The 24509-nt window shown below is 65.0% G+C and overlaps 5 protein-coding genes across 6 annotated transcripts in view; 2 read left to right on the top strand and 3 right to left on the bottom strand.

Moving 5' to 3' along the window:
• AXIN1 (axin 1) overlaps positions 1-5074 on the top strand; it is a 50929-nt gene extending 45855 nt beyond the window's left edge. The window contains exons 8-11 of one of the 2 annotated variants that reach the window (XM_047713423.1): positions 233-478; positions 2235-2342; positions 3983-4150; positions 4266-5074. In XM_047713423.1, the coding sequence (XP_047569379.1) occupies positions 233-478; positions 2235-2342; positions 3983-4150; positions 4266-4392 (649 nt within the window). In that variant the 3' untranslated portion in view covers positions 4393-5074. The remainder of the gene's footprint in view (positions 1-232; positions 479-2234; positions 2343-3982; positions 4151-4265) is intronic. The other variant, XM_047713424.1, reaches the window with a different exon arrangement.
• Positions 5075-5363: 289 nt separating this feature from the next.
• On the bottom strand, positions 5364-8718 carry PDIA2 (protein disulfide isomerase family A member 2). The gene is given in 12 exon segments (XM_047714591.1): positions 5364-5483; positions 5607-5705; positions 5999-6180; positions 6261-6381; positions 6474-6671; positions 6741-6866; positions 6949-7065; positions 7139-7278; positions 7358-7489; positions 7556-7575; positions 7577-7760; positions 8408-8718. Coding segments are annotated over 12 exon segments (1566 nt in total). The 5' UTR covers positions 8610-8718; the 3' UTR covers positions 5364-5438.
• A 49-nt stretch (positions 8719-8767) lies between these two features.
• Positions 8768-11376, bottom strand: ARHGDIG (Rho GDP dissociation inhibitor gamma). Its single transcript, XM_047714592.1, has 6 exons — positions 10882-11376; positions 9687-9866; positions 9532-9615; positions 9375-9451; positions 9231-9294; positions 8768-9135 (listed from the first exon to the last, which is right to left on the bottom strand). Exons 1-6 carry the CDS (start codon positions 10952-10954, stop codon positions 8936-8938), a joined length of 678 nt encoding a protein of 225 aa, XP_047570548.1. The 5' UTR covers positions 10955-11376; the 3' UTR covers positions 8768-8935.
• Positions 11377-13785: 2409 nt separating this feature from the next.
• Positions 13786-22585, top strand: RGS11 (regulator of G protein signaling 11). Its single transcript, XM_047713484.1, is given in 18 exon segments — positions 13786-13881; positions 14221-14317; positions 14396-14446; positions 14620-14726; positions 15374-15425; positions 15552-15610; positions 15808-15884; positions 16033-16114; positions 17451-17519; positions 18521-18554; positions 18635-18695; positions 18795-18908; positions 18997-19112; positions 19207-19294; positions 19382-19439; positions 19441-19521; positions 22141-22223; positions 22311-22585. Coding segments are annotated over 18 exon segments (1398 nt in total). The 5' UTR covers positions 13786-13836; the 3' UTR covers positions 22435-22585.
• Positions 22586-22590: 5 nt separating this feature from the next.
• LOC125090628 (uncharacterized) lies at positions 22591-24412 on the bottom strand. The gene is made up of 2 exons (XM_047713477.1): positions 22812-24412; positions 22591-22745 (listed from the first exon to the last, which is right to left on the bottom strand). The coding sequence occupies exons 1-2, from the start codon at positions 23650-23652 to the stop codon at positions 22591-22593; spliced, it is 996 nt and encodes a 331-aa protein (XP_047569433.1). The 5' UTR covers positions 23653-24412.
• Between the last annotated feature and the right edge of the window lie 97 nt (positions 24413-24509).

Here is a 24509-nt window from a genome sequence, read left to right as displayed (position 1 = left end):
CTCTCTCTCTTATTCTCTCCCTCCCAAATAAATAAATAAGTAAAATCTCAAGATTACAAAGAAGCATGCCACAAAGGAACATGTGTATCGGGCACAGGGGGAGGGTGTGGACTGTTGCCTAACAGCCAGGGTCAATGCCAAGCTTGGTCTCCCCAGGCGCTGCCCCAATTCCTGGCACCCGCACCGGCCAGGCTCTCACTTGCCACCATGCCTTGTCCTCTTGCTCACAAAGGTCTTCCGGCGCCAAGAAGCAGCAGGCACACGAGAGCTCTAGGCCCTTGTCTGTGGAGCGTCCTGGGGCCGTGCATCCTTGGGTCAGCGCTCAGCTGCGGAACTCCGTCCAGCCCTCTCACCTCTTCATTCAAGACCCCACCATGCCACCCAACCCTGCCCCCAACCCTCTGACCCAGCTGGAGGAGGCCCGCAGGCGTCTGGAGGAGGAAGAGAAGAGAGCCAGCAAGTTACCCTCCAAGCAGAGGTATGCAGGATCGGGGCTAGCAGGCCACACCGAGCTGGGGCCGCTGCGGGTACCGTGGCTTGGCTTTGGGGCTGAGGCTTCCCACGGCCCGAGAGCCCCGCAGAGAGCTGCGCCGGCCGCCCACTGTCTGAGGGCATGTGGTCATCACACTGTCCTTCTAGGGATGGAGGGGGAACCCTCTGTCTTCTGGGAGTGTGCTCATCCTGTCAGTGCCCATGGCATGTGGAACCGCTAGGGGTTACCATCAGGTCCCCTGGCTGCTGTGCGGGCTGAGCTGAGAGTGGGGTTCTGGGGGGTCCTGGCTGCCTCTGCTCGCAGACCCCAGAAGGGGCCATATCGTCTGCAGGCAGGACAGTCAGCATTGCTGAAGTACATGCTGATGTGACAGTCTTCTCCTGGAGGGACCCCCAAGCACCAGAGTCCCCCTTGTTGGGGACCAGAGAGGCCTGACCCGCGGCTCATGCAGCCTCAGAGAAGCCCGGGGAGCACTCCTTGGTGATAACAGGCTTTCTCTGCGGGCCTTAGTGTCGTCGTTTCCCTACCTTTTCAGCTGGGCCTTGAGGTCACTTTCTCCACGTGAGTCAGGGTCTCTGAGCGGGGGCATGGTCACACAGTGGCCCTGTTCTCCTCGGACGTCGCCGGCGCCCCTTGTCCCGTCTGTGATCACTGGTCATCCTTCCGGGGGCCTCACTGTGTAGGGGGCTCACCAGCTCTGGGGAGGTTGGTGTCCATGGTGGTCTCACTGGGCAGAGCCCTGAGTGTGTGCCCTGGCTGTGGTGCGTAACCACGTTGATGGCCCCGTGTCTCACACCCTGTCATCCTGTGCCCATAGAACCAGAGAGCCAGCCTGGCGCGAGATGCCTGGGCTGGTGCAGGGGATGCCTCTTGTCCGCTGCGGCCTGTGACCTGGCACAGCCGGGGTAGCAGGGGGTCATCTTGGAAGGGGCTGGGGTGTGCTCGTGGGATGTCCTCTCTCTGCACAGACCTACGGGGCTACATGGGACCGTTGTCCCTGGCATGGTCTGGGGAAGCCGGGCTCGTGTCTTCTCTTCCCACCAGCACCCGGCGGGCCCTGTGTGTGCCCTTGCCGGCCAGACAGCGTGCAGCCGCACGAGCCTCTCGGGGACGCGTGTTTCGGGCCATGAGCCTCCTGATGGGGTGCTAGACATGGTTGGCATCCGTAGGCCTTTCATAAACAGCCACAGACACAAGTGAAGGCCCAGAGGCAGCAGTGGGGATGCCGGGCCCTCCCCAAGCTCGCTGCGGGGTGGACACCCCAGGCCGACAGAAGATAAGTCTCTGTGGGCGCACGGCCACGCGGAGAGCTGCTGCCACGCGGCCGGCCCCGGGACAGGCCTCCCCCGCTGCTCGGGACAGCGCGGCGTAAGGGCGTGGATGGGGAAGAGCCATGTGGAGCGGAGGAGGCCAGGGGCAGGCCCTCCCAGAAGACCCTTCCTGGTGTGGATGAAGCAACAAGGCACCGGCGCCCCCGACGAGCGCTTCCCGAGCGGGGTCCCGGGAGCTCCGTCACGCAGTGAGGAATCTAGGAGCTCTGGACAGTCCAGTGGCCTCTGCCTCCCGACCGACCCTGAAGCAGCGCTTGACCTTCCCATCCGTGGTTTGGTGTCTGTTCGCTCACACAGTAGGAGCCCTGTTTGGTGGTAACGGACCCTCGTGGGGGCCCCGCCGTCACCTCCGAGCCTTGGCAGAGGCCCCCGCCCAGGACCTGCAGCTCACTGACGTGGTTGTTCCCTAGGTATGTGCAGGAGGTCATCCAGCGGGGGCGCTCCTGCGTCAGGCCAGCGTGCACACCTGTGCTGAGCGTGGTGCCAGCCGTGTCGGACTTGGAGCTCTCCGAGACAGAGTACGTGCGCCCCCGCGCGGGTCCCGCTTACCCAGGCTGCCCGCGGTGGGAGCTGCTCCCAGGACAGGATTTGGGGCGCCGCACTGGAAGAGATGGGGCTGGGCTCAAGCTTCTTGTCTCCGTCAAAGGAGACGCGGGCCATCCTCGTGGGACATGCGGCCAGCGGGCCAGAGGAAGTTCTGCTGTTCCTCCTCACTCTGGCCGGTGCCCCCTACCCGCCTCCACTGTCCTGAGCTTCCTCGCCGGCCCGGGGGCACGCTGCCGTGTCTGGGCCTTGTTTCCCTGGCTCGGCCGTGTGAAAGCGCCTGCCCAGGTGGCCAGGGTGTGTCCGGGGCCCGCGCGCACGCCGGGCCTTGCTCTGTTCTCGTGTGGCGTGCGGGAGTGTGTGGAGCAGGGAGGGTGCTGGGGACCACCTGTAGGCGGTGCCGGCTGCCCAATCCCTGCATCTCTGCTCAGGGGAGAGCAGAAAGGGGGTCCCCACCACATCTCAGATAGTGCTTTGTCACGTCCAGCCGAATGCGTGGGTGACTCAGCCTCCCCACCAGGTCCCTCCTTGAGGGTGGTCTCTGGAGAAGCAGGGACCCTGCCTCTTTTCTGTAGAGAATGGAGCCCCAGAGGACCCCCCCCACCCCGTAGCGTGAGGCTGTAGGACTGAGGGAAGGAGAGCAGGCACCCAGGAGCCCGGCTTGAGCAGTGGATGGCCACGTAGCCCGAGTTGCTGTCAGCCATGTGCCCAGGAGCAGCTGGGAAAGGGAGGGTTCCCAGGGAGAGACAAGCTGGTCGTGAGCTCCCGGCCAGCAGGGGCCGGGGGCTGTGTCGGAGCACACCTGGGCAGCTCTGGAGCGGTCACAGAGACGAGAGCTGCTGGACGACCGCACAGTGCTGCCTGTGGTCTCAGACACAGAGCCACGGCTCAGCACCCATCGGGATGCGTGGTCCTGGGCAGCATGGTGCTGGGCTCCTGCCCTTCTCTGCGTGTCGGGCTGGGCTCTGCCCCTGCCCTCCAGATGAGCTCCCTGCTGCGGGGCAGGTCTGTTTCAGATCCATGCCCGGGGCTGTTCCTCGTCCGTGCTCCGGCCGTGAGGCATTCCCGCAGTCACAGGGCTCTCTAACCCTTACTTGGGCCACAGGGAGTGTGGCCCAGCCTCGAGCTGGGGGCCGCATTGGTTCCAGTGGCCTGGGTGTGTCTTAGGAAACCAGGTGCTGGGATCCACTGTGGGTTCCGGCCCTGAGAAACTTGCTCCCCCGCGTTAGTGGGGTCTGGGTAGGGGTGCCGCTCCCCCAGCCAGCTCGGACCACAGGGAGGCCTGAGGCCGTGTGGTGGGTACAGGACGGCAGTGGGGAAACAGGTGCCGGCTGTACGGCGGCAGCGGGGCGGGCAGGGGAGGGATGAGCTGGTGTCCTTGCTGTGGGTCTGAGAGCGCAGGGGGCTGGCGCAGGACTGGACCCTCGGGTCAGGACACCACGTGGAGTGAGGCTCCCGGAGGGCTGGCCCTGGAGCTCCAGGCAAGGGGGTGTATGAGGATGACGAGCCCCCCCCCCAAGTCCTCGCCCTGTGCTTCCTGGAGGGCCTGTGGCCCTTTGGGGTGTGCCCGGTGGGACCCTGAGCCTAGCAGTCACCAGTGCACCTCCACCTGCAGGACGAAGTCCCAGAGAAAGGCGGGCAGTGGGAGTGTGCAACCGTGTGACAGCATCGTGGTGGCCTACTACTTCTGCGGGGAGCCCATCCCCTACAGGACCCTGGTGCGGGGCCGTGCCGTCACCCTGGGCCAGTTCAAGGAGCTGCTCACCAAGAAAGGCAACTACAGGTGAGGGCCCCGCGTGTATCTGTGCTCAGTGTGACCCCCCAGCAGCTGGGCCACAGGGCCTGCCGTGCACACGGGGCTGGGGGGAGCCCTCATCCCCGCTCCCCCTGTCCCGCAGATACTACTTCAAGAAAGTGAGCGATGAGTTTGACTGTGGTGTGGTGTTTGAGGAGGTTCGAGAGGACGACACGGTGCTGCCCGTGTTTGAAGAGAAGATCATCGGCAAGGTGGAGAAGGTAGACTGACGGGCTAGTCCGGCCTCTGCGCGGCGAGCGTCCGAGGGTCGTGCCGTGTTGTGTGCTTCCCGTGTGTGCAGACACACGGCTGCGGTCAAAGGCCAGGTGCTGCCCACCCCGCAGCTGGCCGGGGGTCCCTCCGAGCGGCTCCGCAGGCCTCCATCCTGCAGCTGACGAGGAGGGGGCCCCGCCCACTGCTCAGTGATCCTTGGAGCGGCCGGTGGAGTAGGGAGCCCGCCATGGGGCGGCCTCAAGTGCCCTCTCCAGTGGCGCCCGCTGCTCACTGCTCCGTGCTCTGGCGCTCGCACCGTAGGCTCTGCCCCTCGCTCTGGGACGGGTCTGACACACCCTGCCCCGGCCCGGCCTAGGCCTGGGGTGCCAGGGGCCCCAAGGGGGCCTCTGTCAACTGTACATGTCACCGAGTGCCTTCAACACAGCTTGTCTCTTGCCTGCCACTGTGTGGATCCGGCAACGGAGCCCCGTAGCGCTCGCCCTCCTCCACCCTTGTGTCCAGGGCGCCGGCTCAGCGGGTCCCGGGCCCCTCCCCTCTAAGGGCCCTTGTAAATATGTACATTTCTCAGGCCAGGGCCAGTGGGGGGCTGCCCCAGCCCATTTTTCATGCGCTGACTTGTATAATTATCTTTTCAAAGGTACTTGGATAATAATGAAATAAAATCATTTTTGAACCTTCTCTGGCAGGAGTGCACCTGTGTTCTGTGGTGGGGCCTGGCTGGTGGGCTTGCCGTCCTCGGCCAGCTTCACGCCAGGCCTCTGAGGGTCGAGTGTGTGTGTGGGAGGGGGTGTCTTCTGGAGCACGGGGACAGAGCTTTGGAGAGGGCTGGGTTCCCAGACCCGGATCTGAGTCAGGGATCCACCCAGAACAGCGAGGCCCGGCTCCAGAAAGAATGGGCACCAGGAGGCTAACTGGGCAAGCCCAAGGGCCCGGCAGCCCAACGTGCACAGGAACCACACACACAGTCCGGGACCAAAGCTCTTTATTCTCTGCCTGGCTTCCAGGGCTCTGCTCTGGGGGCTTGACGGCAGTGTGGGGGCGGCTACAGCTCCTCTTTGGGCTCCGTGCTGGCGTTGGGCACTGTCTCCTGGAAAGGGTCACAGAGGCCTGGCTGGAAGCTGCAGCCCTGGCTCACCCCTGCCCCTGGCCACCGCAGGGCCCCATGCCGGCCTGGTGCAGAGAAGGGCAACCCTGGGGCAGGGGCACCCACCGGAACGGGGACTGTGGGCTCTTCGGCAGGCAGCTGGCCCCCGTTGTCCAGGAACTTGGAGAAGGTCTCCAGATCCCTAGTGCTTTTGTATTCAATCACCTAAGGAGGGACACCAGGTTCTGGAGAAAATACCCACCCTGTCCTACCCTGGCAGGTGACGTCACCCCCGTCCCCGGAGGCTCCACCCTCAAGCGAGGCCCTACCCCTAAGCCCAAGGCCTGCCCGCACCCCACCCCAAACCTCCATCATCCAGGCCCCGCCCACCTGAGGCTCCGCCCTCTGCCCCCCGCCCCCAGGCCCTGCCGCTGGAGGCTCCGCCTCACGGTCTGGTCCCCGGCCTGAGGAGCTCCCACACCAAGCTCCAGACCTGGGAAGACGGGGTCTGGACTCACCTTCCGACCCGGCCCCGCTGGGAAGTACTTGAGGGTAGGGAAGCCGTGCACAGGGAAAGCCTCCAGCTCATTGGCAGTGGCGTCCAGCTCCGCGATGATGATGTCCTCATGGTCCTTGTACTTCTCAGCCAGGGCCTCCCAGGCCGCGGCCATTTCCTTGCAGTGGCTGCACCACGGGGCGTCTAAGGCAGTGGTTTGTTGGTGCAGCGGCAGGGCCCCCCTCCCCCCCCACTGCCCACCACGCATCGCCTTCTACACTCACAAAACTTGATAAACACATTCTTGGTTTCATCGAAAGCCACCTGCTCAAAATTCTTGCCCACGAGGGTCTTGACCGGCCGCTGATCCCAGTCAGGGGGGAGCTCCTGGCTCAGGAGATAGGGCTGGGGGGAAGCGGGCCGGGTGCTCCACTGGGGGTCTCTCTGACAGCCGCTGCTCCCACCCCTGCTCCCTGGGCGACCGCTCAGCAGCCCACCTTGACCTGGCCACCGAGGACTGCGTGGCAGAAGGCAGTGACAGAGGCCGCGGTGACCAACCCGCCAGCCGCAGGCGCATACTTCTTGGTGGTCTCCATGTTGATGAAGCGCAGGGTGGGGACCTCCTCGGCCTTCAGACCGAAGTACTGCAGCACGTGGTCGTTGCTGGCGCCCACATCCACCACCACAAACAGCACCTGCCAATAGGGAGTCTGTGCTGGGCGGCCCCCTCCGCCCTAGCCCCTGCCCCCCAGCCCAGCCAGTACCTGTCCCCGGAACGGGGGCGCTGCCTCCCTAAAGCCCGCCAGGAGCTCCCGGTGCGGGGCCAGTGTCTGGTTGACGAACAGCAGCAGGTGGTTGAGGATCCGGGCTGCGAAGATCTTGGGCGACGTCTGTGGGGGCAGGCCGAGCTCACGGGGCTGGCTCCCATGGCCGCGCCCCCAGCCCGGCGCCGGCTCCCACTGCCCCACTTGCCTGGCTGTTGAACTCCGTGACCAGGCGCATGCTGTGCACCAGGAGGAACCGCGACAGGTCCCCCAGGTCCAGGCCCAGCTCTTCGTCCACCGGGAAGTCGGCCCGACCCTCGTCAAACTGGACAGCACTGGCCAGGTCAGCGGGAGCCACAACCCCGACCCCCAACACCCACCCTGGCCCCGTGCCGCACCTTCTTGAAAAGAACCACAGTGTCCTTGGTGAGGCCAAACTTCTGAAAGAGCTCTGGCTGGTCAGTAAGGCCAAAGGTCATGTCCAGGGCATCCTGGGCCAGGGCCAGGAAGGTGGCCACATCCTCGTCTTGTAGGTCCTAAGGAGCCCAAGCTGTGAGGTCAGCTGGCAGCATGGGCCCCGCTCCTGCAGCCCAGACCCCAGGGGTAGCAGCTCACTCGGAAAAAGCCGATGACGACGACGTCCTGGCCATCTATCAGGGTCTGGGCGCCCTCCTCGTCCTCCAGCTGGGTGGCACTGGGCCCCAGCCGCCGCCTCAGCCACTCGGCGATGCCGTCGGCCTCTCGGGGGCCTGTGAAGCGTCCGCTCAGCCCGGGTCCAGCCCAGCCCCGCCCCCGCCCCTGCCTGCCGCCCGTACCAGTGTACTCCTCTGGGTGTGCGGTTCCCGTCCCGGAAGAACTTGAGCGTGGGGTACTCCGTCACAGCGAACTCCTGGGTCAGCTCCATCTCGGCGGTCCCGTCCACCTTGGCCAGTCTGGCTTTGGCAGACTCTGCCGCCATCATGGCAGCTGCCTTGCTGTACTCAGGGGCCAGGGCCTTGCAGTGCCCACACCATGGGGCATCTGGGGGAGAGGGTCACAAGTGTCCCTGGCCTCCGAGGCCCCAGCCTTAGCTCCTCTGCTCCCGCCCAGCCAGAGCCGGGAGACCTTGGGGTCAGTCATGTCTGGCAGGAGCGTTCCTGTCCACACACCTCCCTCCTTCGGGGGCCCATCTGAGCCTCCACACAAGAGCCGGGCTCCTCAAGGCCCCAGGCCTGGGGCGCCATGGCCAGCGCCATCCTGACAGCGTGTCGGAGGAAAGTCCTCCAGCTGCTGCTCCCTGAGGCCCGCACCCTGGCCACCTGTCTGCTCGTGGACGCCTGCGACCTGGGAATGGCCCACGTGGAGAAATTCGTGAACATCTACCGAAAAGCAAACAAGGCCTGGATGCTCTCCGGCCCTGGCAGAGAGTCTGCAGCTGGGCCGTGATCAAGGAGCCTCCCTGCACCTGCACCTCCTCCCAGTCCCACCCTCCCCCGCTCCAGCTGGACCCCCTCCCCCCAGCCAGCTCAGTCCCGGGCCTTGCTTCCCGTGCCCTTTGGTGGAGCTCCAGGAGCACTGTGGGCGCCGAGGGCTCACTGGGGAAGCCTCTCGTGAGTCCACAGGATGGGGAGCTGAACACCCTGGGCGGCCCTGGTGGGTCCCCCAGCCCACGGGCCCGGTGCACTCACAGAACTGCACCAGCAGGGTGCGGTACTTCCGCAGGGCCAGGCCCAGGGTGCGCTGGCTCAGCACCAAGATCCCATCCTCCTCGGGGACCACCTCCTCAGGGGGCTCTTCCTCAGGCCCCCCTGGCCCCGGGCCCTGTCCCCGCAGGCCGGAGGCCGCAAGCAACAGCAGCAGCAGCAGCTCGAGCGGGAGCTGGCCGTCCATGGCAGTGCCGGGCCCACGAGGCAGGGGGCAGATAAGGGGGCCGGGGGCCAAGCCGCAGCTGCCACGTGGCACCCAGTCCCAGTCCTGGGAAGATAAGGCCGCGGGGCCCCCCCCACCCCGCCCCCAGGGGAGGGAGGCAGACAGAAGCGACACCCAGGGCACTGAGACAAGGCGACTTTAATAGGACTGTTCAGGGCACAGTGCCAGCCCAGGGAGGGGGCGTCCCAGGACGGAGCAGAGGGTGTGGGCGGGGGGTGTGATCACTGACGGAGGGCGGGGAAAAGCAGGACTCCAAGTGGGAGGACCGTCTCTGGGGTGGGGGGCGCTCAGCTCTTCCAGTCTTGGCAGATGTGGAGGCCCCACTCCCAGGACAGGTGGTCCGTCCTGTCGTCATCGGTGAAGAAGGACGTGACCACGTAAGCACCCCGCACCAATGCTCCTCGGGGCACCTCCTCCAGCGGGGTCACAAACTCATACTCCTGGGCACGCGGGCCGTAACTGCCTACCATGTGCACGGCTTTGTCCACTAGGAGAGGGGGAGGCCGTCAAGGGCCACCCTCTGCCCCATCTGCCCCTCCCCACAGCCCCCCTCCCCCAGCAGCCCCTCCTCGCCGCCCTCACCGCGCAGGCCCTGCCGGTAGGTGTGGTGCAGACACTTGAGGCCACTGACGATCTCCTTATTGACCTGAGAGACAGAGGGTGTTAGGGCCCCTCTGGGGGGCTGACCTTGTGCTGGCAGGTGTCCCCCAGGGCAGCTGCCCTCACCTTGAAGGTAATCTTCACTCTGTAATCAACACCCTCCTTCAGGACAAACACCTGGTTTCTCAGCACGGCCAGCTCCCCTGTCGGGGAAAGGGCAGCTAGGGAAGGACCTCCTGGGAGAGCGGAGACCCTGCCCCAGGAGCCCCATGGGGGGCAGTACCTGTGAGGTCCATGGTGATGGGCCCCGGAGCCTGCTCCGACATCAGTGTCAGCCTGGTCACCTGCACGTTGGGCAGGCTCAGGTCTGAGGAGAGACAGGAAGTCACCGGAGTGCCTCCCTCCCCCTTGGCCCCCCAAGCCCTGGGCGGCGCATACCCACAACCGGCGGCAGGGGCCCCAGCAGTGCCTGCTTGTACTTAGCCAGGCTCTCATCCTCCGGGTCCAGCTGCTGGATCTCTCGCAGGCTCTTCCTCCCCGGGGCCCGGTACTCGGGCACAGCCTCGTCCAGGGCCTCGTCAGGGGGCAGCTGTCTCCCCTCCTTGTCGGTCAGGAGGACTGGGGGTTGGGGAGGTGCGTGAACGGAGGCCAGCGGCTGACCCGGCATTCACACATCAAACTGGAGGCCCCCCTGGCCAGCTGTGCCTCTCAGTGCCCACAGGAACTCAGAGGAAGCAATGGAGGCTCAGGGAAGGGGGGTGCGCTCAGGGGCAGGGGTGGGCTGGGGAGAGACCGAGCGGCACCCACACCCGAACCCTTTAGGGAGGCCCGTGGGGGGTGCAGAAGGCTCCTGAGATGGAGCCAAGTGACATCCCTGAGGCAGAGCTGCCTTCTCTGGCCCAGCCATCCACCTAGGGCTCCTCCCTGACTCTGAGGCCAAAGATGGGGGGGGGGGGTGCGGGGGAAGACCCTAAACGGGGTTAGCCCCACGGACTGGAGGCCACCATTGTGGACTGGTGACCTCCGAGGTCTTCCCTAGAGCAGAGGCTCTGCTCACACACCCTCTTCACATCCCCTATGCCTTCCCCTGTCCTAGGGGTTCTTCCCAGTGGTGCTCCTGGGGCGTCAGGGTGGTGCTCTCTAAACCCCTCAGCTTGTGCTCTGGGGCTACCTCCCTGGGCGCATTCAGACTCACAGCCCCTTCCCATGGTGCCCTGGGGCAGGGGTCTCTCTCTAAGCCCCTTCCCACAGTTCTGGGACAGGGTCTTTCCCACTGGGCTCCAGGCTTCTCAAGGATCACCCCACGCCCTGAAGGAGCTCCAGCCCCACCCAAGGGAGAGGGGATCTCAGGGGCAGGTTCCCAAGGGGAGAGGGTCGCCCTGCCACCCTGGCTTCACAAACAGACCCGCCCACTCTCGCCTCCTTTGCCCCCGAGTGTCTGGCCTGGACGAAGCCCCCCACCCCCGCCAGAGCCCAGTAGGGGGACCGCGCCAGGATTTCCCCACGCGCGCCCCCAAAGTTTCCGCGGGGGGAGGCCCAGCCCCCGCCCCAGGCTGAAGCCTCCCCGACACCCCCCTCCCCGCCCGAGACCCCCGCCCACGTGGCCACCCTGGCCCCAGCCCAGCCCGCTCACCTCGGGCGCACAGCGCCAGCCGGAGCAGCTCCAGCAGCTGCGCCCCCAGCTCACATGCGTCCAGGCCCAGCATGGTGGCCCGCGGCCCCGCTCCGCCGCGGAGCCGCCGAGGAGCCGCCGCCCGCCCCGCCGCCGCCCGGCTCGGCGCTCAGCCCCGGCGCGACTGCGGTGAGCTCATCCCGGCCGGGAGCGCCCCCCGCGCCCAGCGCCGCGCCCGCGCCGCGCGCCCCCAGCCGCTCCGCGGACCCCGCGCAGCCCCGCAGAGACGCGCGTGTCGTCCGCACGGCGCCGGCACCTGGTCGTCCCCGCCGCGGGCGCCGCAGAAGCCCGCACGACCGCCGCGGTCAAGGTCCCCGCCGCCGGCCCAGCCCGCACCCCGCTCTGTCCATCAGAGCGGCCCCACCCCCACGGCGCCCGTGAGAGTCTGGGGGATTCTCGGGGAAGCCCTCTGGGAGGGGCGGGTGGGGGCCGGGGGCGCCAGTGGAGCAGGTGCTCCCCGCCTCCCCCAGGCCCCTGGGCTCTCGTTACCTGCAGGCGGTACAGGCCGCACCTGGGGCTTCACGGTTTCCCCTCCCTCCCCGCCCCCACCCGATCATCTGTCTGGGCAGAGGGCTGTCCCGGAGCCTGCCCAGCCCCGGCAGCTGGGGGAGGCGCGGGGCGGGGGAGTGCGCGTCCCAGAGGCGTTCGCACGGAGGGACCTGTGTCCACCCACCCAGAGGCCAGGGTCCCACCCTCACAGTGAGAGGCAACATGGAGTCACACAGCCATGGCCGTACCGTTTATGGACTGGGCTGCCGGAGCAAGCGCCCAGAGCCCAGACCGTAATGAAGCCCCCCGCCCTTGAGGAGGAAAGGGCGCCAATCCAAAGCAGAATCCTGGGGGTGGAGGGCTGAGAGAGGGGCACACAGGGCGCTTCTGGTCTTGATGGTTAAACAACCCTGGGGTGGGCAGATGGGGGCGGCCGGTGCAGGGAACGGGGGTGGGCGTCAGGCTGGGGAAAGCTCACAGGTGTGAGTGGAGGGGATGGGGGAGGCAGAACTCCAGCCGAGTCCTCCCTTCTTCTGGACACCCCTTCTGCTGCCCCCCTAATTTCTGAGGACACCCCGGCATCATACCCACCTTTGCCTGAAACAAAAGGGAGAGGGTCCGCCTGCCACCCTGGTTTCACAAACAGAACCCTGTCCACTCTTGGCTCCTTTGCCACTGAGTGTCTAGCCTGGACAAAGCCCCCCTTCTCCCACCAGAGACCAGTCAGGGGACCACGTTCTGATTCTCCCACCTGCACCCCCAAAATTTCTGCAGAGGAGGGGCATGGGTGCTAGGGGACATGTAGGCTTGTGTGGAGACTATCCCCCTTGGAGTTCCACCTCTCCACAATCTTTCCCAGGGCAGGATTCGCCCAGCTGAGACCCAGGCCATTCTGGAGTCCCGTTTCTGCTGCCCTTTCCCTGGGGTTGGGGGTGGTCAGGGAAGCCACTTGTCGAGGCTGGGGACAGCTATGGCCTCTGGTGGCGATACAGCTTCTGTAGATAGCCAATCATCCAGAAAGGACAGTCAGGCCTGGGACCAGCCTGACCCGTACCTGTGTGGTGGGGATAGTTGGGAATTCGCTGGGATCTAAGGGAGGAGGGTACCCTGGTAGCCGTCCCCGCCCCCCCTCCCCCGCGCCCCCCTGCCCCCGTACCCCTGCCCCAGCTCATCCTGGACCTGGCCTTGTCAGCACTGGAAATGGATCAGTGTAAGGCTGTAGGCCAAAGGCCAATCCCAATTATCCTGCCCTGTCCCCAGCACCCCATGAGGGAGGAGGGGGACTCTATCTTCAAAAGAGCAGAAACAGACCTTTTAGAACTTCTTAAAAATAGGGGCACCTGGTGGGTGGAGTCGGTGAACCAGCTGCCTTTGACTCAGGTCATGATCTCAGGGTCTTGGGATAGAGATTGCGTTTTGGGGGCTGCCTCTCAGTGGGTCTCCGGCTTCTCCCTGTCCTCTGCCCGCTCATGCTCTTTCTGGCTGGTTCTCAAATGCATAAGTAAATAAATAAAAATCTAAAAAAAAAAAAAAAAAAAGGCAGCAACAGGGCTCTGGGTTGGTGGTGGCCGAGCTGCTGGAGTAGGTGAAGAAAGGCCCGAACTGGGCCCTGAGCCTGGAAGCTGCAGGGGCTCCCGAGTGTAGTGGGATGTGGGGGCGGGGACTGGGAGCTGGGACCACCCCCCACCCCGCAGTAAAGCTCCTCTCCCACAGTCTCTGAGCTCCTGCATCTGTCGTGTCTCTGCCCCGTCCCCTGCAGTCCTGCCCAGGTCTCCGCGCAGGGGTGGGGCAGTGAGCTTTCCGCCCCACCGCCTTCCCGCAGGCCTCCACGGACCCCCAGCCAGCAACCCGCGCAGCCGTCCGGTGTCGCAGCAGCCTGGAGGCACTGACGTCTGTGCCGTGCGGCGCCCCGTCGCGGACACCATCCTGGGCCGACTGACCCCTCGCCCTGACCCCGCCGCCCCGCCCCGCCGCCAGTGTTGCCGCATCCCGAGGGGCCCCCGTGGGCTGGCTGTGCGAGGCAGCAGCGGACCCTACACGGCTGTCCCCGACCCCACCTGCCCCACAGGAGCCTCTCCTCGAGACCCTCCCGTCTCTGAGCACCCCCACCCCGGCCCGCTGAGCCCGATTCCCTCACAGTGCCCGCAGCATCCGGGGCGGGCCCCTCCCACGGACACGGGCCTCGGTGTCCCCTGACGGGCCGGGGGAGACCCTCCCAGACCCCAGAGCCAGGCGGTGCGGGCGCGGAGGCTAAGGCCGCCGAGGGTCAGGGGTGGGGGAGCCCACCTCGCCGGGCGGGGGGCGGGGCCGCGGCCGGGCGACGGGGCGGGCGTGAAGTCGGGGGCGGGGACTGGGCGGGGCGTGCTGGCGCGCGGGCAGGGACGGCTCCCCCCACCCCCCGCCCCCGCCATCTGGCGCTCGGCAGCCATGGCCGGCGGACAGCAGGGTGCGCAGCTGCCGCATCTCAGCAAGGTGGGTGCCAGGTGCGGGTCCCGCTCCCCGCTCCCCGGGTTTCCCGGCATGCGGGGCGGGGAGCGGCGGGACAGGGGTGGTGCGGGCGTGCACGAGTGTGGACGCGGGGCTGGGGGCGCGGCGCTGTGTGCGGCGGGGCGGGGCGTCGAGCCGCGGGAGGGGGCGCCGGGGGCGTGGCCCTGTCCTTCTCCCCTCCCCCCGCCCCCGCTGCCCGCCGCGGCCCCAAAGCCGCCGTGGCGCGGTAATCTTCCCTGAGCAACCTGATCCCATTGTGGGGAGTCGGGTCTGGGGGTGGGGGAGCCCTTCCGGAGCAGCGCCCCCCGGTGCCCCCTCGCCCAGATGGAGCGGGTGGTCGTGAGCATGCAGGACCCCGACCAGGGCGTGAAGACGCGGAGCCAGCGCCTGTTCATCACCGTCATCCCTCACACCGCGGCAGGTGAGGCGCCGCCGGGCGGGCGTTGGTGGGCTCCCCGCCGCGGCCCCCCCCTGCCCCATGCCAATCTCTGCTGTGCAGGCGGCGACGTCGTGGCGTGGCTGATCCGGAAGTACTGCATCTCAGAGGAGGGTAAGGGGTCAGCCCCTTGCTCGCCCTGCCCACTGCCCCCTGCCCTGGGGTCGCTGTGCTGATGGCCTCGGCTGGGCCTCGTCAGGGCTCACAGGTGTCAGGGCAAGCCAGGTGCGCTGGGGAGTTTGGTTCTCGAGGCTCAGAGCCCGCCTCCCTGCTCCCCTCCCCTGCAGAGGCCCTGCACCTGGGCACTCTGCTAGTGCAGCACGGATATCTGTACCCTCTGCGTGAGCCCCGCAGCCTCGTGCTCCGGCCCGACGACACGCCCTACAGATTTCAGGTCAGGTGCCGCTGGGAGCAAGGGGGAGCCCCAGACTAACAGCCCAGACAGAGGGGACTCATGGGAGGGGGGACTGGGATTGGAGGAGGAAGCGGTGATGTCACCGCAGGCCTGGGTCCACCGCCCCTCCCCACGAGTCCTGGAAGGTACCCCATAAAGGGTGTAGTACCTGGGGAGGATTCTGGTGGTTTCCCTGAGGGTCCTTAAGCCCTGGCTCATGAAGGAGCCTGTGTGGGGCCTGAGGACAGGGTCCTTGCATCTCGGTGTGTAACCCCAGTCACGTGGAGCTCCCCTGCCCAGCCTCCGCGGCCACAACAGGGATCCAGGCAGGCTTTGCTCTCAGTCCTCACCCACAGTCTTCAGCACGGACTGAGTACATGTGTGGCTTGGGCAGTCCCTGTCCACCCCACCAGGCAGCGGGGACTCTGAGAGGCCAGTCAAGGAAGCAGTGCCTGCCCCGGACCCCAGGGAGTGAGTGGAGCAAGGTTCCAGCTGGGGAAAATGGCCAGTGGTCTGTGAGAATCCAGGCAGGTTCTGAGGCACCATCTGGCCAGCCCAGTCCCTTCCCAAGGGATAGGGGAAGGTGGTCACAGCTGGGGAGGGGAAGGCCCCGGAGGTGCCAGATGCCCTGTCCTGCACCATACCAGACGCCCTATTTCTGGACGAGCACCGTGTGGCCAGCTGCTGAGCTGGACTACGGTGAGTGTGGAGGAGTGGGCTAACCTGGGACAAGTTCCTAGCCTTGCTGCCCTCCCTCCCGAGTGATGCCACGAGAGACAAGGGGCAGAGAGGTCTCCCCTGCAGCCTGTCCCCCTGTCCTTCCAGCCATCTACCTGACAAAGAAGAACATCCGAAAGCAGGGGGCCCTGGTCGGGCACGAGAAGGTGGGTCCCCCTGCCCCCTGCTGAGTCCAGCCCGAGGACCCAAGACCTGCCCTTGGCCCCGAGCACACAGCCCAGGCCCCAGGAGAGTGCAGACACACAAACGTCATCCGTAGATGTCTCCGTGGGGAGGTGGTTGGTCTGCGCCCCTGAGCTGGGCACGGGAAGGGTTACCCACTGGCGCCCTCGACATCCCCCAGGAACACTATGACCAGCTACACCGGAAGATCAACCACACGTGGGACCTGGTGGTGATGCAGGCTCGGGAGCAGCTGCGGTAAGAGTTTGCCCTGCTCGCGCCTAGGGGGCACTGCCCAGTCTTGGCTGCCCACCCGGCTCGGCCTGAGGGTGGGGGCGGTGTGGGAGGGGCTGTTGTGGGCGCCACGGCCCGCCACCTCCACCTCCACCTCCACCTCCATCCCCAGGGCAGCTAAGCAGCGCAGGAAGGGGGACAGGCTGGTCATTGCGTGCCAGGAGCAGACATACTGGCTGGTGAACAGGCCCCCGGTGAGCCCCCTTGTGTGTGTGTGTGTGTCGGGGGGGCGTCCTCCTACAGCAGTGGGGTCTTGCTGGGAGTCCGTGTGCTTCCCTCGCATGTTCTCTCTGGACCCACAGTTTGAGCCTGTGGTAAGGATGTGGCTTTCGGGGTCCCAGCAGAAAGTTCTAGTTCTGGGACCCATCAGAACCAATCACAGGGCCAGTCCACACACCACAGGAAACCAGTTTCTTTCTTTCCTTTTTTTTTTTTTTAAGATTTTTATTTATTTATTTGACAGAGAGATCACAAGCAGGCAGAGAGGCAGGCAGAGAGAGGGGGGGGAAGCAGGCTCCCTGCTGAGCAGAGAGCCCGATGCGGGGCCGATCCCAGGACCCTGAGACCATGACCTGAGTGGAAGGCAGAGGCTTTAACCCACTGAGCCACCCAGGCGCCCCAAGAAACCAGTTTCTTTGAGGTGTAAGGGCGGGGGCAAAGTGGGGCCAGGCTTATTGACAGCACTGAGGGGCTGGGGTCACAGGCCAGGAACTTCTGGGGGTGCTGGCCTGCAGTTAGGCCTTCCCCAGAACTATGGTCTGGGCGGGAGGTTTGCAATCCCCCTGCTGGGTGGGGCAGTCCCAGCTACCACGAGGGGAAGTTCCTGTGGGATAAATCCACGGGGAAGAAAAGAGCGAGCCCCGCATGGGCCCAGTAGCTCACGTGGGTTGTGTATGTGTGGGTTAGGGTGGGGCTGTCTCTGGGAAAGTGATGGGTCATCTTCCGCCTGAGCGCTAGGTGGGGGGTGCGGGGGCAGGAGGGTGGAGTGGACGTGGCCCCCAGGCTGTCTGTGGCTGAGGGTCCAAGTGGAGGGCCCTGGGAATGGCAGCTGGAGCCTCCAGGTCAGCAGGCATAAGGGCCGTCCTTGAGGGGGGGCCAGCCCAGCACACGTGTTGGAGGACGGGACGGCCAGCTGCAGGGCACATGACTGCCCCAAGACGGGCGGTGAGAGGGGTGCCTGGCCGGCACGGTTAGGAGAGTGTAGCTCTGGGTCTCCGGTCATGAGTTGGAGCCCCACTGGGCGTCCAGCCTACTTTAAAGAAGAAAGAAGAGGGATGGTTTGGCTTGTGGTGTGAGCAGTCAGGAGCACAGCGGGGAGGTGAGCTGGCCTGAGGGGAGGTCCCTGTGGGGGTGGGACGGGTAGGGAGGGGGCTCAGACTCTGCCCTTCTCCGATGGCTGGTTTCCACGTTACAGAATGACGTATGGGTGCAGAGTTGATGGGGGAGCTGGGGGCAGAAACCCAAGGCTGAGGTGGGTCTCGGCAGCCCACCTGGCTTGGACCCACACCACATCTCGGCCTTCCTCTGCAGCCGGGTGTCCCCAGTGTCCTGGAGCAGGGTCCAGAGCGCAGCTCCTCCACTGCTGGGGGAGTGCAGATGGTGAGGCCCTGCCCACGTGCCCCCAGGCCGCACCCCTCCACCCCTGCATACATGTCTCCCCACCCTATGCGGGGGCTGACCCTGACACCCAGAGGCCCTGCTCTGCTCCTGGCATCATGCGCCCTTGCCTGCACCCCCGCTTCCAGGTCTCTGCTGACCCTCACCTCTTGTCTCCCCAACCTGCTACGGTGGGTGTCTGTAAGTGTGATGGGGCTCTGGGAAGGGTAGGAGCTCTTCCCTGGCTGGGATAGCCTCAGGGTCTCGGGGAGTTGGAGACACACCCCACAGAGCCATGGATGGGCCTGAGGGGCCTGGGCTGAGCCAGCCACCTCCCTCCAAGGCCTCCGATGGCCTCTGGACAGACGTGTTCAGACCTGGTAGCAGGTCTCTGTTCCAATCTCACAAAGCGCAAAATACACAATACCCAGTGCCTTACAGATAAAACTTTTCCTTTGAAGTTGTAGTTCACGGTCACGGGTTTGGAATGTCCTCATGATAAGGTCGGCCAAAGAGAGCCAAGACCAGCACTGGACATCCCAGGCATCCTGACGGTTGTGTGGGTGTTGGGCAGGGTCAGCCCGTCCACCTGGCCCTGAGGTTGTGGCAGGCGGGCTCTGAGCTCTGAACATGATGGGATGACTTTGAGCGCGAGTTAGCAAGATGGAGTCCCCCACTGTGATCATGCGGCTGGATCTCTCATGTATCTGCTGGTTTTAAACAAAATGACCTAGATACATTAGAAAAATAGGAAGTAGGGACAATTGGGGACTATAAGGTGACTTCGACAACCTGTGGGCTCCATGGGACATTCTGGAAACCTTATCTCGAAGCCCCAGATGCTTCTTGGAAAGCCAGACCCTCCATTAGAGGAGGGGTCTTCACGGGGCAAGACAGGGGGCTTGAGCCATTCTCCACCACCCAAAGATGACTCATGAACCCAGGGTGGGTGGTTGATCCCCACAGGGCCCACCTTCTAACTACAGCCCCTTTGGCCCCTCCAGACCAAGAACACAGAGTTCTACAAGCAGGAGGTAAGTTCTGGGGTGGGTGGGAGGGAGGGGCCTGGGCTGGCTGACCCGCAGCCCGGGCCCCACCTCATGGGCCTCACGTCCTAGATGGTAGGCTGCAGGAAGGCCCTGACCAGGGCCGGGTGAAGTCGTCTGTCTGCCTGGAGGCGTGAGTGGGCTGGGGGGCCCGGAGTGCAGACCTCCCTCTATGGCCCTGGTCCCCATGGCCTCCCCCAGCACGGCCCCTGGACCGGACCCCCACCCCCAGGTACCTGAAGTTCAGCAGCCAGCGTGGGCCACACGACCCCATGATGTCAGGCTGCCTGCCCAGCAACCCCTGGGTCACCGACGATGACACCTACTGGACCCTCAATGCACCCAGGTGAGCCCAGGGGGTGGCGGCCAGGGGGCCCTGCCGTCCCGCCGGCACAGTCCTTGTGTTCCTCACCAGCCCCCGCCTGTCCCCACAGTGTGGCTGTGCCCACGAAGCTCCGTGTGGAGCGATGGGCTTTCAGCTTCCAGGAGCTCTTGGAAGATCCTGTGGGACGGGCCCATTTCATGGACTTCCTCGGGACCGAGTTCAGTGGTGAGAAGTTCTGTGCCCTGCTCGAGGCCCCTCCGGGTTTCTGCCAGGCCCGGCCACCGCTCGGGTGGGCCTCACTGGGCTCGTGGCCTTCCAGCTGAGAACCTCAGCTTCTGGGAGGCGTGCGAGGAGCTGCGCCGTGGAGGGCAGGCCCAGGTCCGCGCCGCGGTGGATGCCATATACCAGTGAGTGCTGCGGGGCGGGGATGGCGGGTGTGCGGGGCCCGCAGCCTCGGGCCTGTCTCCTCGCACGCCCCCGTTGCGCCAACACAGGCAGTTCCTGGCCCCCGGTGCTGCCCGCTGGGTCAACATCGACAGTCGGACGATGGATGCGGACCCTGGAGGGCCTGCGGCAGCCCCACCGCTACGTGCTGGACGAGGCCCAGCTGCACATCTACATGCTGATGAAGAAGGTGAGCAAGGGCGGCCGCCGGAGCCCTGCTCCCTGGCCCCAGCTGCTGTCGAGCAGACACCTGCAGACTGAGGTCCCGCGGGCCGACCGAGAGGTCTGCTTCTGATTTTTATAAGTGTCATAACATGGAAGATTCCAGATGTAAAGCAGACACAGTGACATGGTGAATCCTGCTGCCTGACTTCCAAACCGGTCAGCTTGGGGCCCGTCCGGACCCTCATCCACCCCTGCCTGCCGGCCCCGGACCCTCATCCACCCCTGCCTGCCGGCCCCGGACCCTCATCCACCCCTGCCTGCCGGCCCCGAGCCCGTCACTGTTGTACCATTTCCAGACTTCCTGTCTCAGTGTGTGGTCAGGATCCCCTAAAGGACACGGACCTGTCCTTCCCCTTCCAGCGGGACCCAGGTGTCAGCATCACACACTGAACACAGGGTATTTGGTTCGTGTCCTCGAAGAGCTGGTTAGGGTCTGAACAGTCTCTGCTTGGCGTCCGATCGTCCCTGTAACATGTCACCACAAACCCAGGGCCTTAGGACAGCACCATCTGGTTCCGTCACAGCGTGCCGGTCAGGCGTCCCCGCCGGGTCTCCTGGGGCGAAGGTCATGGTGTGGGTGTGCTGGCTCCGTCTGGAGGCTCTGGGGGGCCGGTCACGTTCCCTGCCCTTCCCGGCTGCTGGGGACGCTGCTCCTCGGTGAGCGGCCACTCCTGAGGCCCTGTCGCCAGTAGCGTAGCCTGTGCAGCCGGTCCCTCTGGTTGTCCTGCTGGCCCCTTGGACTTTAGGCCGCCCTTTGTCCTGTCATGCCTCACATCTGGGTCCTACCAGTGGGGCTCTTGCGTGTCTTTGGAGGGACTCTGTGGCCTCGCTTCCTGGACGTGGGTGGTGATGTCTCAGACTGGATCAGGTTCACTGTTAGTTGTACCGTCTTTGGTTTCTTCAGAGGTGGTGTTTGGCATGTCCTCATCAGGATGTACGTGGGGCCCGGCCGCCTCCCGTTTGGGGACGCGAGCCGCCCGACGGTGGCTGGCCTGGGTGAGGAGCTGCTGCCCCTGCCTCTGTTGGTGAGCTGGCGTGCGTCGCGGAGGCGTGTCCCCTCGCCTGCGCCTTGCCCACGGTCCCCCAGGGGAGGCACAGTCAATGCGTGATTCCTTCTCCACTTTTCAGCCGTGACCTGGAGTCGCCCCACCTGCCGGGGGCCAGTGAGTGGGAGGTGGTTTTCACACCACGGTCCATCCACGCTCTCGCCGGATGGTGTTTTTTCACCGTGGTTCTCCCTCTGCCTTGCTGTGCGGAGCCCCCCACCCCGACCCCTGTTGGCCTTTGAGGCTCTTGATGTGTTCCGAGACCTGCAGTGGCTTGCCCAGGCCTCCCTGCGCCGTTCCCACGGGCGGCCCTGGCCCCTCTTCTAGGCTCTTTAGAAATCTCGACCTGCTGGGCGTATTCGCGGTCACCCAGATCGCATCCAGGCGCTTCAGTGAACAGAACCAGAAGTACAGGGTTCTCGGCTGAACACGGGCTCCCACAGGCATGGCTCATTCAGATTCAGGCGTGCAGAGCTCCTGGGCGCAGGCTTCCGTCGTCTTTTCACTAACCTACTGGACGTCTTGGTTCCCAGCAGCGTGGGTGTAGTGACGCACTCGGTCTCCTCCCTCTCCCCCGGTGTCCTGGCCGGACGACCCCGCACTCCCGTGCGCCGTAAACCCGCGCACGATGGTTATGTGCTTCGCCGGGTCCCGTGTGTGTCCCCTCCTGGGGATGCCCTGTGGATGGCTCCGATGCCTTACCTGTGCTCAGGGTGGTGTCACCGCCCAGATGCACGCTCGTCCCGCTTTACCTTCCATGTTCAGGAACTGATGGTTCGTTGTTTCCTTTTGTGATTATGCGAAGCATCTACACGGGTCTAAAATCCAATCTGTAAAGAAGGTACATTTCAAATACATCTAGTTCTGTCCCAGTCTTTCTTCGTCTTCCTACTGAAATTAACTGCTTAAAATTTGTATTTTTTTAAAAATATAAACAAGGAGGTTCACAGCTTTCTCTTTATTGGATACCATATGGTTTTTCTTGACCTTGTTTTTTTTTTTTTAAATGATTGTTACCCTTTTTTTTTTTTAAGTTTTTATTCATTTATTTGACAGACAGAGATCACAAGTAGGCAGAGAAGCAGGCAGGGGGGGGGGGAGCAGGCTCCCTGCTGAGCAGAGAGCCCGATGCGGGGCTCGATCCCAGAACCCTGAGATCATGACCTGAGCCAAAGGCAGAGGCTTTAACCCAGTGAGCCACCAGGTGCCCCTCAACCTTGTGTTTTATTTTGCTCCGTTTCCTTGCCCTCCCACTTGTGGGTGCATTGAGAACCCGGGGAGGCCCTCCTTGGGGTTTCCTACTTGGGGTCCCGTAGTTCAGTCCTCCGTGCGTGGGTGCCGGGCCCCCGCCTACCTTCTGCGGTTAATGGGCCACCGGCCCGGAGTCACAGGTGTTCCTGCATCTGTCTGACCAGGTTGGGGCAGGTCTGGGATGGCTGCCTCCAGCGCCGTCCCCTGGGGGTGCTCTGGGGCTGGCAGGGGCCCAGTAGTGCCAGGCGGGAGCCCAGCGGAAGCTGGCGGAATGCCCTCTCTCGCAGGACTCCTACCCGAGGTTCCTGAAGTCCGCCGCCTACAGAGACCTGCTGGCAGAAGCCGTGGTTCCCTCAGAGGCCAAGAGACGGTGAGCCTGGCTGTGCCCTGTGCCCGGGCAGTGAAATGGGCGGGACCCTCACGGCTGCCCCGTGCTCAGGTCCCCTCTCGTCCACAGGGTGTTCCCGTTTATGCGTAAACCGCCACATGCAAACCCCAGCCCTGCTCTCCTTCCTGCCGCCCCCTCTGGGGAGCCTGTGACCGCGGCCGGTGGCCCTGAGTGTGGTGACGGGGGCACCTAGGTGGGCAGATTGCAGGAGAGGGAAGTGGCCATCCTCACTGCTGGCCTGGGGTTCTGGCAGCTCTCGAGACCCTTGGCATGGGCGTCCCCTAGTGCCCAGAGGGCCCGGCCTTGCCCCCGTGCCCATGGGGCTCTTGGGCTCTCACCTTCTCCCTTGTCAAGCCTTCTCCTCCCCAGAAGGGGCTGGTCCAGGGGCTGATTCCTGGGAAGAGGTGTCCCTGAGCTCGGGTAACCTGGACGAAGGGAGGATGAGGGGGGCCAAGCGGGGCCGGCCACATGAAGCCCCTGGCATTCTGTGGTCTGCTGGCGGGATGGCAGGTGGCCTCCAGCAGGTGACACTTATGGGCAGATGGACCCATAGCATCCTGCCCGGTGTGACCCTGCAGGGACCCCACAGCACATCCCCAGTTCCGCTGGAGCCATGCTCAGCCTTCCAGCCCGCCCTCATGGGTCTTGCCCACACTGTGGCCATCATTGTGCACGTCCCAGACCTCCTCCCACGGGGACACCTCCAGTGGGTGTCCCGAGGCTGGGGCTCCCCTGGAGCCTCGCGTGTGAGGCAGAACTGACTCCAGTGCCTCACCTGGGACAGCCAGTCCCTGTTCACAGCCAGGACAGGACTGTGCCAGGGCAGGTGGACTCCTTGGGGAAAGGGGGCATGCCAGACCCGGGGGGAGGTGTAGCTGGTCTCTTGGGGTGCAGCTCTTGTCAGGCCGGGGGAGGCACCCATCCTACTCCCACCCATACCCGACCCGGAAATAAAAGACCCTTGGCCCTCACTCTTGAGTCCACCCTGTTGTCCGAATTGTGGAATGTGGTTGCAGTGGTATGCACGAGTGAGGCGTGTGTGATGCGAGAGGCACATGAGGCGTGTGTGGTGTGAGAAGCACGTGGCAGGCGTGAGGCAGGCGGTGTGTGAGGCACACGGTGTGCATGTGAGGCACACGGTAGGCGTGAGGCAGGCGGTGTGTGAGGCACACGGTGTGCATGTGAGGCACACGGTAGGCGTGAGGCAGGCGGTGTGTGAGGCACACGGTAGGCGTGAGGCAGGCGGTGTGTGAGGCACATGGTGTGCATGTGAGGCACACGGTAGGCACGAGGCAGGTGTGGTGTGCGTGAGCCACGTGGTCACGTGGTGTGAGGCATGTGTGAGCTGGGCAGTGGTGGCAGAACTGGGGGAAGTTGGGGGATCTGAGGCGCTGGTCACGGAGAGTGTCATGTGGTGGATCCAAGGCAGAGGAGGGACCCAACTTCCAGGCTGGACTGGGGCTGTAGCCCCGGAGGTCTTCAGAGGAGACGGCAGGCAACGTCGTCTGTGCTCCAGCCGGACAAGGGTGCTCCGGGGGAGTCTAGACACGGAGTCCCGGGAGGTCACGGGAGACAGGAGACTCCTGGCGTTGAGCACAGCGTGCCTGGCCAACTGAGGCCTGGGGCGCAGGAAGCCCGGCTGGGTGCAGAGCCCCGGAGGGGCCGCAGGATGGCTGCCGCGTCCGCAGCTCCAGGGTGTACAGTGCCCGGCAGCGCGGGCATCTCCCAGGCGCCGCTCGAGCTCCGGCCTGTGGTCTCAGGACCTGCAGGGTGGGCCCTGGGAGGCCGAGGGGCGCTGCCGCAGTCCTGCTGGTCTGACGCCGTGGGCCGGGCAGCAGCTTCCACAGCGACCGGGGTCCTGCACCTGGCAGAGGGCTCCCGAGCCGCAGGCGTCTGTGCAGCTGGGAGACCGGCTTCTCCCGTCCAGAGGCACAGGTAGTTCAGGGGGGCCTCCCTACACCACCGGCCTCCGCATGGGGGTCCCAAAGCTCTGTCTCCCCAAAGCACCACCCCCCTGCCACTGGCCAGACTCCTGCCGCCTGCAGCTGCCCTTGGAGGACACGGGTGCTCAGGGACCCCTGCCTGTCCCGAGGGAGCGCACCTGTGTCCCCACGCCGGGTCCCTGACTTGAACCAGGGTGACCACGGAGGGATCCTTAAACCCAAGCTGCACTCAGAGGCCGTGCAGGAAGTCCTAGGAGCCCCATTTCCGACTGGGCGGGTAGAGGGTCCCCCACCTCTTCCAGAAGCCCGGCCAACACCACGTCCC

The sequence above is a fragment of the Lutra lutra genome, chromosome 18 (genome assembly GCF_902655055.1).
Source record: "Lutra lutra chromosome 18, mLutLut1.2, whole genome shotgun sequence".
Lineage (NCBI taxonomy): Eukaryota > Metazoa > Chordata > Mammalia > Carnivora > Mustelidae > Lutra > Lutra lutra.
Note: the sequence above shows the minus strand (reverse complement) of the source record. Positions and strands in the feature narration are given on the sequence as shown.